Consider the following 17,374-nt stretch of genomic DNA (forward strand, 5'->3'; position numbering starts at 1 on the left):
TATCCTCCATAAAAAAACACTAAAAAACATGCAAGAAGGTCATCACCTGACCAATGGTGACGATAAAGGAACTGGTCCCCGGCCGCTGGGTGGCTGGCAGCCCACCGCTCCTGGTCTGCCGCGGAGGAAGGACTGACCAAGGATGGGTCAAAAGTGGAGAAGAATTTCACCAAGCGTGGCGTGTGTGTGTGCGCATCGCTGTGTTAAAGTGCCATTATGGAATTAAGCACACCGAGAAATACAAGAACTTGACTCATGGTGAGCAGCCATGACATCTGAAGCTTTGCTAGCTAAACTGCAAAATCAACAGATTCTTTTTTACCAAGCATTTTATATCCAGGGATGGAGCAGTCAAGACCAGCTTTATCAACATCTCAACAAAGAGTAAGACAACACTGCAAGAAATTGCTGTAATATTTTTACAGTATTTTACAGTTTTCAATTTTACAGTATCTTCTGGTTTTGTCATTTTACAATTTTTAACTGTAAACCGCAATGCATCATGGGTCGAAACTAATTACAACAACCTATTGCATAACTCCTCTGTAACATATTGTAAAATTTAAGACAAGTTGTATTCTGGCATGTAGATGATGCGTTTTACAGGTAAATACTGGTGATATCCGAATTTTGAAAAAAGGCGGTTTGAAAGAGGAACTTCACAAGAGAGAGGAGAGGAGCAAACGCGGTGCTCATCCTAGTCACCAGACCAGAGAGCCAAACAAGGCTAAGAAGTCAGTTGCTGGTGAGTAATATTTGTTTCAGTGACAGTAATTTCCCATTACTTAGCTAAGACAGATTTTGCATTTAGCACGAGGACAGTCTGCATTCTGTTTGCATCGCATTTTTTTCTCCAATAAACAGGCTAAAAAAAGCCGATGAAAGTAACATTACAGCTAATGCTAGCTTAGGGAAGGTAACATGCATTAATCTGTTCGTCTGCAGAATGGGGATTGGGGTGTGTTGATGTCGGCAGAGAAAGTTGTATTTGGTTAACTTTATATTTAGGGGTGTAACAGTTTTGGACCGAACCGGAAAAGCTCGGTTCGTAGAAATTTGGGTTTAGAATCATCTTCCGTCTTCCCGAAATTCGGTTTAAATTGCTGTTGTCTCGGCAACAATTATATAGCTGTTTAGTGCACATTAATGATAGAATTAAAGCAAATGTTTAAAGTCATGTAAAAGTTAATTTTATATCGTAATACTCACTTTTACATGGAGTAACTGATAAGTAAGTAAGTAATAAGTAATAAGTGGGTTTACATATCTTGGAAATGAAGCAGATGACAGACCTCCTGAGTTCAGCCCAGGTAGTGAGAATTGAATGGTCATGCTGTACAGAATTGGTGTCTGTTGAGAGTACTGCCTCTGTTAATTGGGGACAGGATCAAGAATCCTTTTGAAAATGGTGTCTGGAAGTTGATTTTGCTCTTGAGAGAGATAGTTGCTTATGTATGTGCACCAGCAATTACTGCAGATCAGATTGCCTACTTGAATGTTCTTATTGAGGAATACATTCAGTCCAGAGTGGAGCTGTTTCCACTGCGTCCTCTGAAACCTAAGCACCATTATCTCTGTCACTACCCTGAGCTTTTTCTTCAGTTTGAACCTCTCATCCATCTTTGGATGTTGAGATTCGAAAGTAAGCATACTTTTTTTAAACAGTGTGCCAGGAAACACAACCCGTGTGCTACTCTTGCAGAGTGACACCAGCTCCTCCAAGCATACTTAGGTGCTGGAAGTTTTTTCCCTCCCGTCATCCAAGTTGAAAAAGGAACTGATGACTGTAGTGAGAGAATCAAGGTAGCAACTGCACCATTTAACTTCACACGTGACACCACTGTAGCAACCTGTGCTGTCAATGTCAAAGGGACAAAGTACAAAAAAGGAATGCATGTTGTTTTAGGACGAGATGATGAGGGCCTTCATGTGGGTGAGATCATATTGATTTTGATCCATCGCGGCAACTTTGTGTACTTTGTTGTGGGAAGGCAGCAAGCTGTGGAGTTTCCTGATTTGGGTATTCACAGTTTAACAGAGGTTATCCAGGAGTCAGACTACGTGTGTGAAGCAAGAAGACCTTCTTGATTATTTTCCTTTAATGGGGTACAATCTGGATGGTACATCAGTAATCATAATCCATCACTCTCTCCCAGATATATACTGACATGGCAGCACTGGGGGAGGACATAAAACTAGCTGTGTTGGCAGTATTACCCAGCTTACCAAAAGATAAACTACGGTCCCTCCTGAACAAGTTGGAAAGCATTGGTGTGGAATCCAAAACTGCTTTGCAGTTCATCAAAGAGGATGATCTCACTGTTAGCATCACACCTATCCAGTGTCGGAGGCTTCTCAGTGCATGGCAAACCGAAGGTATTTCTCAGATATTGCTTATAAAAACACATAACAAAAAAAGATTGTTTTATAAAATTAAAGACTATGTACTGTGATACACTGTGCATGTTCTGTATATATATATATATATATAAAATTCAATTTGTTTGGCATCCAAAACATACACAGTGTGACATAAATAACAAAACACTGCATTTAACTAAAAACAGAGCAAATGCTGCACCATTATCATTAAGACTAAGTGGTTCAATTTGGTAGGGTAATGAATGCACAGCAAGAAAAAAAAAAAAAAAAAGTTGACTGATAGTTTTGCATTTTGTTTGTAGATATTAAGTGGTGCTATAACTCTTTTTTTTCCCCTTGTAGACCAACCAAGACATTTGACAATGACTGCCTTCGAACCCTCTGACTTAATCTTAAGCACCATCACACAGGATCCTTCATCTTCTCAATCCCACTCAACCTCTCCAAGTCCGTCGAGCTATGATAGCTCCGGAATGACAGTGAATTTAAGTGCCTGGCCTGAAAACTTCAGTGTTCCTTGGAACAGAATGCCTACTGGTATCAGAACTGCCATCACGCAGGAGATATGTCCCTCTGCTAAAGACCGCAGGGAAATGGTACGAATAATTGTTGATGAAATGAGGCTGACTGAATTAAATCCATGAAAGTCTCAGTGCTTGACAGTGGCCAGGATGATTGTAAAGCAGCATCCCAAAAGCTTTGCCGATGTCATGAAAGATGGCACTGTAATTGGCAGCGGCTTTGGATCCCTTGTGACTCAGTTAAAAACATGGGTAGAACATGTTAATTGTGGAAGCGTTCTCTCTAGACGAAGGAAGTCGAGAAAGGTCTCAAAATCACCTGCAGATATAGCTAGAGGACCAGCTGATCAACATGGCTGCATGAGATGGCAGCCTGACTGTCCAGCGGACAAAACTGAAGAAAGTCTCAAAGATAAACAGAGAGAAATGAAAGACCTCTATGGCACTGAGGGGCCATCTGGTGAAGAGAGAGGACATTTGACTCAGTCAATGAAAGCAACCTACTACTTACAAAGAAAAACTATCAATACCAGCCCACCCCTTTCGATCACTGAGCTGAAGAATGAGTGGCCATATCTTTTCACACTAAAAGAGCTGTACAGCCATTTCCAATTGCTCACTGACATTGACATACTGAATAAAATGGAGCATGCCATAGAAGACAAAGGGAAGCTGATCCTCAAGTATTTTGAGCAGAAGCCAGCAGGGCCTAATGCAGACGAGAGGGAGTGCATCCTGGTCAAGTAAAATAACGATGACAAGTGTGGTCCATGCCCATGTGTGATCCTCCTGCTTATGGTGTTAAGGCTGTGGTCCTGAGTTGTCTTTTCCCCTGTTCACATGCCCTTTTTTCCTTTTCCTTCTCTCAGCAGGTCGGAGCGAGAGAGAGAGGCGGAGCCAGGTCATTCAGGTTGCGAGCACCATGAGACGCACCTGCACCTCATCAGTAATTACGGGGCTTCTTAAGCCAGCTCATGCTCTGCCCCGGTGCCGGACTATTCCTAGCTCCAGGTCGAACACAGCTCGCACTGAGTTTCTTGCGCGTCTCTCATCTCGCTCCTCCTGTCTCCTGTGAATTACCTGTGGTTTTCGCTGTGGTTGCTTTTTTTTCACAGTCGCCTTTTGTTCTGCATTTTGATTGCTCGTTCCAGCCTAGCTGAGTTTTGAGTTATTTATTTGTTACTTTTGTGCTTGCATAGTTTTTGTTGTCACTTTCTTTTAGTACCTTTTTCCCCCGTAGCGGTGTATTTCAGTTCTGCTTGCAAGCAGTCATTCCCTGGTTCAGGTGATTTTTTGTTGGACATTTTTCAATAAACTTTGTTTTTGCTGCCTCTGCAATTGGGTCCAGGCCTTGTCTGTCCACCAGCCGTAACATATGGCACACTTCAGAGAGAACCCTGATGGACTCATTTTGCAGGCAGATGTAAGTGTGAAATTATTGTAGTTTGCAGAGAAAGCAGAAGTACACATGTTCTTTACTCAAGTAGAAGTACAGATACTTGTAAACTTAGAAGCTCTATAGGCTCTGGAATGAAAGTCTCCCTCTGAAAGACACTTCTACAGCCCTTTTTTTTCCCACAACCTGCTCTTTCTGTTAATTGTAGAGGTAGGCTAATAAGTTGTATTGTATTGGTATTGTATTGGTATTGTATTGGTATGATGATGTACTCAACAGTGAAACTGAGAGTGGTTGACTGTCAGTTTTATTTTTCTCTGATTTTAGATGTTGGCAACAGAAGCTGATGTCGAAAGAATACTGCTTCTTCCTGACTCTCCAAGACTAATTGTCTTAGGCATGCTGTACAGTATTTTTTATGCCACCATACTGGTGACAGCCGTGGCTGGATGTCATATCTCCAAAACTCTGCGAGGGAATTTCTTCAAATTTGGAGCAAATGTCCATTTGAACTAATGTATGAACTGATTAGATTTTGGAGGTCAGAGGTCAAGGTTACTGTGACCTATGTGATGTTTTTTGGTCAAGAATCCATACATTAAATATGACAAATGTCTAATAGGATAAAATGAAGTGACATTTTCTATCCAAAAGGCCAAAGGTCCGCTTACTGTGACATCATCATTTTCTGCAGAAACACTTTTCTGTCTGTTGTTCAACACCATAACTCAGGAACAGAAGGGCAGGTTGTGCCCATATTTCACATTTGGTCAGAAACTGAATTGACAACACTAATCTTGGGTGCCCACCTTGAAGCTGTGCTGATTGTATAGATCTTCTGTGGTGCTGGGTGGAAGATGTGTGTGTGAAATATCCACATTTTAGCAGCAACATCCATATCTGAAACATTGCCTGCTGTCATGGAGGCCACTGTGTGTTTTATCACTCAGCTTTATTGGCCAAGCATATCAATACATACAAGGAATTTAAATGTTGTAAAGCATTGTTAAGACCAAGACCTTGTGTAGGACACATTAATGTAACCGTTTAATGTGGATATGCTTATGTGGAAAGCAACGGAAAAAAAAACATTAACATATAAACCATATGTTTGTTTATATTTAGGTGAAGTGCTCACAACCACACAGTGGATGCTGAGCATCGAGGGTCAGGTGGTTGTGCCTCCACACCCTAACTTTGTGGCAGGACTGGCAGCGCTGTTTTCAAGCTACTACAACTTTAATCTGGTGTACCAGGAGCAATCAGCATGCACACTGGAATTCATTCAAAGGTAACTAGGCGCTTGTAGTAGAGTACTTGTTTGCTACAAGATATCATTTTGACTTGCCAACACTAACAGTCAATGGACTCCTCTCAAGCCAGGGACATGCTCAGTGGTGTAGTGATGGGCTCGCCAGTTCTTTTAGATGTACTGAATCACTAGAAAGATTCGTTCAAAAGATTCGTTCACTGAATCACCGAATCATTCAGTGCTTGGCAGGAGGAGCCTGCGACTCCTGAACTGATATACGGCTGAACGGTTCAAGTTTCAGTTCAGTTCACAGCTACAGGACCGGGAGACGAGAGTGTTGTGACTGTGTTGCTTTGACAAACACATTTGTAAATATAAAACTATGTATAACTATATTAGAAATCATGATGTTTTAAATGTCCTGTCCTATGGTATGCTATTTAACTGGTCTACTGGGCAAATTGGGCTCAGTGAGTGATCCGTTCACTGAACGTATACCCCACAGTATATTCAGTGAAGGATTCACACTGAATATGCACCGTTCCCTCGCAAATTGTTGCAATGAGATGATCAGACAGTCACGCGTTTTCTCAAACTGCGGGTTTTATACACTATTTGTTACATGCTGTGTCCTACTGTACTGTTGTTGCGGTGGAAAATTTAGCAGAGTTTAAAAAAAAGTTAGTTTTCTCCGAGGTACACTTGAACACAACACACCCCTACCTCCTTCCGTCGCTCCTCATTACTGCCAGCATAACGTTTTAAGTTTGTTTATCTGGAAACTAAATCTGTTAAAACAACGGGGAACAACGGTCGCCATGAAAGTGTATCCCTCAGAGGAAAATGGTTCAGGAGAGTGTAGTTCACTGAGTGATTCATATGGCAAGCCGTTCCTGGCAGAAATACGCCACATTCAGTCGCGTTTCAATTTCATTACGGCGTAAAAAACGGCGTTCTTTTTGCGCATTACGGCGTAATAAACGGCGTAAAATCTGAAAAAACAGGGTTTTTTACGCCGTAATGAAGTTGAAACGTGACTGAATGTGGCGTATTTCTGCCAGGAACGGCTTGCCATAGATTCATGCGTCGTTGACGCGGCGCAGTCGGTGCGCGCGGTCCCTCCCTCAAGTGATTCTTCGTTTCTCAGTTCAGTTGAACTGTCAGCAGCGCCGCCTGCTGACAGTTCACTTTCTCAGTTCACTTTGTCAGTTCAGTTGAACTGTCAAGTGATTCGTTCGTTTCTCAGTTCAGTTGAACTGTCAAGTGATTCGTTCGTTTCTCAGTTCAGTTAAACTGTCAGCAGGCGGCGCTGCTGACAGTTCACTTTCTCAGTTCAGTTGAACTGTCAGCAGCGCCGCCTGCTGACAGTTCAACTGAACTGAGAAACGAACGAATCACTTGAGGAAGTGATTCAGTTCAGTACGTTCACTTAAAAGATTCGTTCTTTTGAACGAATCGTTCGCTAACGAGACAACACTACAGTGGTGTAGTATACACCAGTTTATGGAGCATACCCTCCTCTTTTTATATCAGTTAACAGTTTACCACCTATCAGCCAAAAAGCCATTGAAATCATACCTGCTTGCTCCTTAGTGATCTACCCATCTACCCAGTAGTATACCCACCAACCCAGACACCACTACACCACTGGACATGCTGGAAAAGTATGAAACAAATGCTCAACATGTCTAAGTCCAGTTTTGTCCATTTCCTATCAAAATCCTTTTACCATGATTTTGTAGTTAACATATTTCTTTCAGTTATTGGTAATTACTGTTGCATATTGCAATAACTAGTCTTTTTGGTAAGAGCTTTTTTTAATCCATCAACTGTAATACAAACCAACTTCCTGTCTCCACCCAGTCACAATAATGTAAAGTTATTAAGTTATTAATGTACAGTCTTGTGGCAAGAAATACAAACTTTTGAACCATTATGACTCTACATCATGTAGTCATTGCATGGCAGAGCTATTTTCTATTTCAGATTGCCTAAGGGCCTGAACTGCACAAATGAAATGATAATGAAAAATAACAAACAGCATATTTTTTGTTCCAGTTTTGCCCATGGAAGGTCAAATGATGGGCTTGTGTTGTATGACCTGATTGATTCTGCTGGCTTGTAGAGCGGCTGTGAGCACAGTTTTTTCCACAAAGTTTTGTTATTTTCTTATTTTTAGATGTTTTGTTGGAATCAACCCAACCAGTGGCACCAAGACAGCAAAGCTGGTCAGCGAAAGAAGTGGGAAGGTGATTGTCTCCTCTCTGCTTAGGTGACTCATGGACTTTGAATGGCTTTCTGCATAACTCGGATGCAAAAGATAAGGACTGTTCTCTCACCCATTGTGTGAACACATTGTTGCTCTTTTGCTGTTAATTTTTCTTCATGTTCCATGCACCTTTTGCACATCCTCTTACATGTTAGAATGGCATACAGTAGGGCTATACATTGAAATGAAAAGGTTTTATGCAGTTAAAGCTACAAGTACTAGAATCGGTCAAGGCTGATAGTTGATTTTTCTATTTTATTTTATTTTTATTTTATTCATTTATTTATTTTTTGACTGAACTGTAAAATAATGTGAAATGAAAATGTTGCCGTACTGGTTGAATCTGGCTGGCTCACCTTGCTATATATTACACATACATCTGAACAATAACGTTAGAGGTCAGATGGTTATTGTTTTACCTGATTTTAATTGTAGCTTTAAAAAAAGGGAAAGTACTCAGGTACAGAACAGGACTGCTGGCCTGTTTCAAACTAAAAAAGGCACACTGTTTGGTGCCCAAATGTCACTGCACTCTTTGTTTTTACTACCTATGCCCCATTCATTCACTCTTTAGCTTGCTTGACCAATGCTAGACAGCCACATTTGGTCTGAATGGAGCCTATCCCAGGAAAAAGTTGTAAACAGGATTACATTGAATTGCTGTTTTCTAAAACACAAAACAATAAGTTGCTGTAATTTATATATAGCAAAAATCTGTAAAAGATTTACAGTAATATGTTGTAAAAGGTTTTACAGTAATAAACTGCGATTTTACAATACTTAACTGGGAACTTTTTTGTCAGGTATTTACTGTAAATTCTACAGTCAATTCTTTACAGTGAATCTCTGATGGGGAGTTTATCAAAGAGTGTTTGATGGACTCAGCAGCACTAATATTCCTGGAGAAAAAAGAAGCATTTGAGAATGTGCCACTTTCCAAGTGAACTATATCAAGACAGATCGAGGACATTGCAGGAAATGTTAAGGACAATTTTAACTTTTTCCCCATTGCTCTAACTTTGGACTTTAGACTGCTTCTTTATTGATCCCAATTTGGGAAATTATTTTGTTGCAGTAGCAATTAAACATACAGACAAACACAGCATGTATACAAGAATTGTTTAAAAAGTAACAAAAAAGTGACAAAAAATGTATACAGGAATAACAGCAATGAATTTAACTAAATATTAGTTATATAATATGTATTATAATGTATAAAACATTTCATGTGATATTATAATAATATAATAAAAATACAATATAACTAAGTATATAAACAAGTAATTTCAGTAAAAAATTGTGCAGTTTCAGATGTAAATTACGTGTAAACTGTAGTCTGTAGTCTGTGCAATATTGCAGTAGTGCAGATAATATGTAAAATACTGGGTTTTGTGAGGTTGATGAATTAACTGCCTAAGTTGCTGTTGTACAGTGTAATGGCTCGTGGCAGGAATGATTTCCTGAAGCAGTCTTTGTGACAGCAGAGCTGGAGCAGTCTGTTGGAGAAGGAGCTCTGCTGTCTTTCCACAAGGTAGTGAAGAGGATGTTCAGGGTTATCCATGACGGATAACAGTCTGTCCAGTGCCCTCCTCTCCACCACCTCCCTTAGAAAGGGAGAGGAAAGGGTAGAGGAAAGGGTAGAGGAGGGGAGGAGAAGGGACAGAAGGAGGAAGGGAAGAAGAGGGGGTAGAGAAGAAGAGGAGGAAGCAGAGGAGGAGGGAGAGAAGAAGGAAGAGAAGGAGAGGAGAGAGAATAAGGAGAAGAGGAGAATAAGAAGGAGGGAGAGAATGAAAAAGACAACATTTCTGGGGATTACATACAAAGTTGTGATTACCGGTCTCTCATCAAACAGCACTGGCCACTGGGAAATTACTTCTGTGATGAGTGATCTCAAATACTATTTTTAGGGCACATTAATATTGCTACCACACCAAGAGTCGTTCAGTTCATGAGAGATCCAGTTACCATTGTAAAACTTAGGTTGATACATTGAAATTTCCATTGCATTGAACTGGCTTAAGCCATCTTAAGCTTAAATTGGAATACCTCATTAAATTAAGTTGAAATTTCTTGACTCGTTATGTTAACTTGATTTAAATGATAGAAACAAGCTAGGATAACTTATTGAGCTGGTGCCTTTTTGCAGTGTAGCCATATAAATACCAACAAAATCCCTTGTTGTTCCAAGCTCCCAGTGAAGACATGAGATGGCTGATTGGCTGAAACCTGAATATAATGACATCCAATGACATCACATCCAAACTGTACCTATTTGTCAGGACTGGCAGTATCCTCCTGCCTATTTCCTTGTATTTCTCTTGTTTCCCCTCCCTCATGTTTCTTGTGTGTTCTCTTTTTCTCTGTCAGTGTCTCTGTGCCTGAGCTGAACTGGGTGTGGTTCATCTGCTCCTACACATCTGAGGTTCATCAAGCAGTCAACGCTCACAGTATGTAAACCCCGGTCCTTCACTTCAGTCTTTGCCAGATCGCCCAAGTCATTTTCCACCTGGATTTGCTGTCAGTCAGCAAAACTCTCACTGCCTCATCTCTCTGATCTTCCTTTGTCTGCCTTTCCTTGGCACACAGCCGCTTCAAGCTCCAACGAACTGCACATTCTGAACATTGATATTCTACTAATAAACTGCTTGCACTGATGTCTGTCTGTTATTCTGTTTTTGGGTCCTGCAAACTTACCCATTATGATCTTGCCAAATGGACCCAGGATTTTCGGGACAAGAACTGGCGCTGCAGAATGCCACAGCCACGGCCAACTCCTGGGACAGCACAGCCAGATGCTCAAGACGTTCTCTAAAGGAAATCAAGTCATAGCAAACCAGGTAACACAATTAGCTACAGAAATGGAACAATTAGTGTTATGCCCTGGATCCAGCCCCCTTCTGCAGTGATCTTGGTGAGTGTCGAAGCGTCTTCCAGCAAAGTTTCCTGGTATTCAGACAATGCTCACACTTGTTCCCATCGGACACAAACAAGGTAGGGCACTAGATTGGGCAGAGGCTTTTCTGGCCAACTGGCCCATTTCCTCACTTGGCAGTCGATAATGTTGAAACAGGTCTCATGTAGTGTGCCAGACTGCTCCTTAGAGTTCCACACCCTTGCATCCGACTCCCAGGGGAGTGAGGCAACTAACTTGGGCTCTCTGATCTTCACAGCTGTTAGGCTGGATTGCCTCTTTAAGAGAACGGCATTGGGGAAGGGTAGGCCGTTCCCACTCGCAAGGTGCCAGTTAGATCACGTCTACTCCTCCTTTCCAGACTCACCATGCTCCCTTGATTGACAACAATCCACCTCTTCTCGACAGTTCCCTGGAGGAACCTATGCGGCTGCGAGGAGCATGCCTGACAACTGAGCAGAGACCATGGCGGATTCAGGAGGGTAAGTGCTTGTACTAGAGAGGATCAACTGCCAAAAAGATGTAGAATGCTCATCAGTAGCAGTGGGGGTTCTGGTGAGCCAGTCTGCATCCCATTTCTTCCCTCTTTTGGTTATTTTTCTGCTTTCATACAAATTGTCCTGCCTTGCCCAAGTATTAGTTGATTCAGGGCTGAAGAGAACTGTGTTAAAATAAAGAACTAGAGAGACAACAACTGGCTAACATTGCGCTTGCGCCCTTAAGCCTGGTTTAGGCTTCTGCGTCGCGTCAACGCCGTACCTACGCTGTCGACGCAGACCCCTACGCGGACCCTACGCCGTAGCCTGACGCGCACCTCCAAAAAATCCTTTTCACGTCACTACGCGTCGACGCGACGCGTAGTGACGTGAACGTCGAGGACTGTGATTGGTCCGTTCAGAACGTAATTTTCGGTTCAGTCGCAGCCCTATGGTCGCAGCACAACAACACCGCCATTTTCAAAGTTTCTGTGGTGAGAGCTACAAGAAAAACTGGACCAAGCCGAAGAAAGAATTATCGAGGAGGTACGCAAGTACGACCACCTCTACAACTCCTCTTCGCGGCAGCAAGAGCCCCCCGAAACCATACAAAGACACAGCCGCACCCCCCTAGCGGCTTGGCGGTGAATTGCGGAGCAACGCGTTCCCTCGACGCAGAACTACGAATGCTCAGTGACGGCGTAGGGTGTACGCTGTAGGTACGGCGTCGCCGCGACGCCGAAGCCTAAACCAAGCTTTAGTCTCTCTTCCGCTCTTGACGGCAGGTTGCTTTCTCAGATCATTCATCAGACATTGATTCTGTTAGGTAACCATGATGAAACCCTGAGTTTTAATGTGATCCATTCCCCAAGCTAACCAATAATTCTGGGTCATCCCGGTTAACTTAACTTAAATGCATAATCCTATTGGGAGGCTGAAAGACTATATTACTAAAGCCCTAATTTTTACGCCACCTGTCTATAGGTGTCCCCCTCCAAAGGGGGTGCAGCACTGGTTAATCCACCACTCAGTCTCACTTTCATACTCCCTGAATATGAGTGAGCTCCAGGAGGTTTTTTGAAAAGACTTAGCACACTTCCTACCCCTGCATCAACCCTATGACTGTGCCATTGACAGTCTCCTAGGTGCACCCTTACCATTAAGCAGGTTGTTCAGTTTATCTCACCCTGAAAGAGAGGCAATGGAGAAATACATCCATTAGAACTTGGCATTATCCTCTTCCCCAGTTGGTGCTGGTTTCTTCTTTGTGGGTAAGAAAGACAAAACACTACATCATTGTACTGACTACAAGCTATGTTTGCATTTTGAGTTTTGCAGAGTGTCTGTCAGTTTTCTTGGCTACATTATTGAGCAGGGGGCAGATGAGGACAGACCCGCACAACATAAGGGCTGTGGTGGGTGGCCAAGACCAGACACCCAGAAGCAACTGCACTGGTTCCTGGGGTTGGCCAACTTCTTCTGTCGCTTCATTAGAGACTACAACAAGGTAGCTGAACCCCTAACCCGCCTAACCTCTCCCAATTCACCCTTTCAGTGGTCAGTTATGGCAGAAGCTGCCTTTGACAACTTCCAGAGGAGGTTTTCGTCAGGCCCACTTTTGGTGCAGCCAGATCTGGCCAAATAGCTCATAGACGAGGTAGGCGGCTTCTGACCCAGGGTCAGCACGTCACAGAGAGGTGCTAATAGTTAAACTGGCATTGGAGGAGTGACATCACTAGCTAGAGGGGTCCAAGGTGCTATTTGTGGTCTGGATGGACCACAAAAATCTGTTCTGTTTTATATTCAGACAGCTTAATATCTCAACTCTCGCCAGGCATGGTGGGTATTGTTTTTTTGTTTTTTTTTGGTAGGTTTAACTTTACTCTGATCTATTATCCTGGATCCTGCCATATTCAGCTTGACGCTCAGTCTCAACTATATGTGTCCACAGACTCTTCCAGCAGTCCTGAGAGAATCCTGACCTCCTCCTGCCTGGTCAGAGCTGTTATCTGAGAGTTTGAGTCCCGGATCCAGGAGGCTCTACATTTACAACCTAAACCAGGTAACAGTCCTCCTAAACTTACCGTTGTTCCTGAAGTGGTCCGATCTCAAGTGTTGCATTGGGTCCACATTGCTCGCTTCACCTGTCACCCTGGCACAAACCATATGTTGTCTTTCCGCAAGAAAATCTATTGGTGGCCCACACATGGACTCAGACATCCATGAATATGTTAAAGCCTGTTCACCGTGTGTGCAGAGTAAAGCCTCACACTGTCCTGCATAATTTATGAACATCATAATTGCATATTTTTTGATACAAACCCTTTTCCAAAAAGTTGGGGCACTGTGTAATATAAATGAAAACAGACTGTGATGATTTTCGAAATGCTGAAAGCAAATATGTAATTGAAAATAGCACAAACACAACATATCAAAGTCCCCAGAGATGAGGAGGGTCTGGGGGTGCAATGTCTGCACCTGTGAAACCACAGTGTGTAACAGCTTGCATGCTGCTGCTGCATCGGCTGGCAGGGGGATGTACAGGATGTACGAGAACTCCCTCGGATATAATATGGCTGAATGCGAATGTCTCTGGTGCAGCGCTGCTCTTTTACACTGATGTGCCCTGGTATTCTTTGCAAACATTGGTATGCCCCTACCACTATACCATTCTCCTCCATTCTCCTGTCTGATTTTTTGTTGGCATAATGGCAATTTTTGTTGGAGACTATGTGGCACTAGTGGAGCCAATCACTTCCATATTTTCTGGGACTGCCAGGTTATAGAGAATTTTGGGAAAAAATCCATAAACATATAACAAATGTAATGGGGAGGAATATTACCTTCACCTATGAATCTATGTATTTGCGAGATATTGACGTCACAATTGGAACAAAAATGGTTAAAAAATTGCTTTGTGTACTATTGACAGCTACTATAAAAAAAAAAATCACAAGAAAATGGCTTAAAGTGGAACCACCCACCATTGAGGAATGGATGGATATAGTACGGGAAATTTACATTATGGAAAAACTGTCTTTTTCCCTAAGAGTATAAAAAGAAAAGTTCTATTGGATCAAATGGACTGAGTACACAAAACCTGTAAGATCTGATTTCACTTGAGTCTATTTCTAATTTGTGACAATCCACTCTTCATTTAAAATACTTTTGTGTGTACCACTTTCATAAGAATTCTATCTCTAAGATTTATTTATTTATTTATTTTTTCCCCACTATGTGTGAAACTGAGATGCCTCAGAAAGTGAGCTCCCCTGGTTCTGTTCACTCGATACAATACTTGAATGACTTCAAAATATCTTGGAAGAGCAGCATGGAAAAGACCCTTAGACTTCCTGGAATCACCCCATCCAATTATCAAGGGGAATGGGGCGGACAAACCAAGGGAAAAGATCCTTTAGGGGTAAGGATTGCAACATTGTGAATGAAAATGGAAATATTTACTTTCCAAAAAAAAGAAAATTAAAAAAGAGAGAGAGAGAGAGAGAGACTACACTCCCAGTACTCCCTCTGCAGTCTGGTTAGTGCTGTTAGTTCTTCCATCTTATCTGGGAGAGATCTCATGTTCCCCACAGTAAGTGTCATGGATGGTTTGTACTGTCTTTTCTTCTCACAGCACTTCATCCCACCTCTGCATCCCCTTCTCCTTCTCCTTATTTCCTTGGGGATCTCCAGTCTTTCCCATGTGTAAACAATGGACCCAAAGTTCAATGGATCACCCGAGTTAAGTAGTCCACAAAGTAGTAGAAAGCAAATCACTAGTCTCAGCAGTTGTACATCCATATGTATGCACAATTGACCGAGACTAGTGATGGAAAACAACACGAGAAAAGCACAAAAACACAATGGCCGGACCTGCTGCCAGTCATGCAATGCCATCTTGAAAACATTCATTTTACATGAAAGCATGAAATGCTTACAGGTTAGCCCATGCCAGTGCCCTACCTCAGAGGGCCACTTAATGGTCCCTCACTTAAGCATTTTGAAAAGGAGCCTTCTAACTATGTGCAACACCTAACTGCCATACAAAATGCTCTATTCCAACAGGTGACAGCTACCACTAAGTGGAGAGCCAGCCATATCCCAGAAGAACCTGTTTTACCAGTAGCTGAAATTCTCAACAGAACAAGCAAGTAAGGAAACTTGCACAATGTATCACAAGCATGTGATTGGATATATGCAGTGACTGGTCCTGGTGGTGGTGCTGCCCTGGGATAGGAACTCTGAACTTTTGCCTGGTCCTGGAAATGACCTGCAACAACACCTGGTTTCAGCGGATGGTGATTAATGCACTGGGCTCCACAGTGTTTTTGTGGTTTTTTTTTGTCCCCGACCTGCCTCCACACAGGTAATAAAGTGATACTGAACAGTGTGTGTCAGCCAGGAGAAGCACTGACAGACGCTGTGACAGAACAGCTAGCAGAGTTGGTGTGTGCACAATGCAACCAGAGGAAAGACGATGCCAGTCATTAATCTATTTTTCAGCTTGTGTTAAAGCTATTTTTAACTTGGATTTTAACTTGTAATGAAGGTACTGATGTCCACCCTTTTTATCTACATGCTGTTTTTGGTTATCACAACTCCCCAGTAAAAGTTATCAGATTTTAATTTAAAGTCACACCCATGGCAAATTTCTGCACAGTGATGACCCTCAACATGTCTAAAACTCCTGGGCTGGTGAAGAAACAGCAGAAGACTGCTACAGGTACTCAACACCCTGGGCTCTACTTTCGTTTCCGCCGCTGGTTTGGCGCAAAGTCAGGTGCGCTTCGCCGATGGGGCGTGGTGGCGTAGACTTTGGTATTTTCGTCCACTGCGCTGCGGGTGCAACTACTCCGCCTTCTCCTTCATCGGACTGACTGATCCACACCACCAAGGCCACAGTATGTTGAAAAGACCCGGTGGCGAAGAAGGTCAGAGCTGCTGTCACCTTTACCGCGACCGGGAGAGCGTAGCCGGGGTGCGCATCGGAGGCCACGATGCGCGCTACCACGTTGACGACCTCCCTTGGCAGATGTAATTTGTTCCTGTGACTCTGAGATAGATGCAGTATATATGCTCTGTAGGATGCCACGGCTGTTTCTGGTTGGCACAGCGACGTTAATTGATTAGTTTGCATGCCTGTTTCATGTATTTACATTCGGTCAGGTTGAGTGACCATTACGCGTGCTTAACACGCTTGCGATGTGGTCAGATGAGATACTGATCAAAAGCAATTTACGAAAATCCACTTGCCCAGTGGCGCCCCGCTGGCACACAGAGTTTACCAGGTCTGGGGCGGCGTGCTTTCAGCGCACTTTTACGCCGTCGGTGTGGACTGAAATGGACCTAAAATCCAAATACGCCAGCTGATCCTGTGGACACCTCCCCCTACTGTGCCGCAACACCCATCCTGGCGTACCTCTGTGCGCCTCGGTTTACCAAAATACCAAGTGCGCTGCATGCCCTCCTGCACTACACGAAAATACCACTGCGCGGGGTGCACACCCTGAGCTCCGCCAGCAGTGGGGATGAAAACAGAGCCCCATATATCCATCTAACCCCACACCATATATCTATATGCCATGTCTGGTCTGTTAAAAATGTAATAGGATTGTTTTGTATCTTGTTACTGCAAGTGAACCACAGAATATTATAGTAAGAGGCTAAGAGGTGTTTTGATGCTGCTTCACTAAAGATACCACTTGTTGGGGAGGACAGAAACCAATAAATTTCAGAGCATCAGAAGTGAAACAGTTGTGTCTTGAATTGAATTGAATGCAACAGCCTGTTGATGCATGAAGAGCAGTTTACTTTTCTCCTCTGCTCTATATTGTTGTAAATCAGATTCAGCTGTCCAAGAAAAATGCTCAAAAAGGCTGCAGGAGTCAAAGTCCGAGAAGCAACTTTATTGCCGGCAACAAAGGGGAAACACTCAGAGACACACAAGGTGTAACTCTCATGAAGTTCTCCAAGTCTCTCCAACTTACAAGGGTCTGTGTCTGTCTTTTATACAGTTTTGCTCAAGGTCACCCCCGCCCTTGGGGTATCTTTTCTTTTCTGATTCTTCTATTTTTATACACCATTACGTTATCTTTTGGCAGCTTTCCTGCCTGGAATTTCTCTATCTTATCCAAACTTGTATTGATACTTTAAAGGTGCATCTTAAG

The 17,374-nt window shown here is 42.8% G+C and overlaps 1 protein-coding gene across 2 annotated transcripts; it reads left to right on the forward strand.

Moving 5' to 3' along the window:
* The first annotated feature begins 239 nt into the window (after positions 1 to 239).
* LOC143321284 (uncharacterized) lies at positions 240 to 16,931 on the forward strand. 2 transcript variants are annotated; one of them, XM_076731970.1, is made up of 9 exons: positions 240 to 745; positions 2,157 to 2,376; positions 2,725 to 4,326; positions 5,425 to 5,590; positions 7,731 to 7,823; positions 10,188 to 10,267; positions 10,543 to 12,714; positions 13,159 to 13,269; positions 15,273 to 16,931. In XM_076731970.1, the coding sequence occupies exons 4-7, from the start codon at positions 5,451 to 5,453 to the stop codon at positions 10,647 to 10,649; spliced, it is 420 nt and encodes a 139-aa protein (XP_076588085.1). In that variant the 5' UTR covers positions 240 to 745; positions 2,157 to 2,376; positions 2,725 to 4,326; positions 5,425 to 5,450; the 3' UTR covers positions 10,650 to 12,714; positions 13,159 to 13,269; positions 15,273 to 16,931. The 2 variants fall into 2 exon arrangements, with proteins under 2 accessions (XP_076588085.1, XP_076588921.1); XM_076732806.1 differs by lacking the exons at positions 240 to 745; positions 2,157 to 2,376; positions 2,725 to 4,326; ... (1 more) ...; positions 7,731 to 7,823; positions 10,188 to 10,267 and having other exon boundaries at positions 10,417 to 10,657; positions 11,093 to 11,213.
* The last annotated feature ends 443 nt before the right edge of the window (positions 16,932 to 17,374 follow it).

Source organism: Chaetodon auriga, chromosome 1, assembly GCF_051107435.1.
Source record: "Chaetodon auriga isolate fChaAug3 chromosome 1, fChaAug3.hap1, whole genome shotgun sequence".
In the NCBI taxonomy this organism is placed as follows: Eukaryota; Metazoa; Chordata; class Actinopteri; order Chaetodontiformes; family Chaetodontidae; genus Chaetodon; species Chaetodon auriga.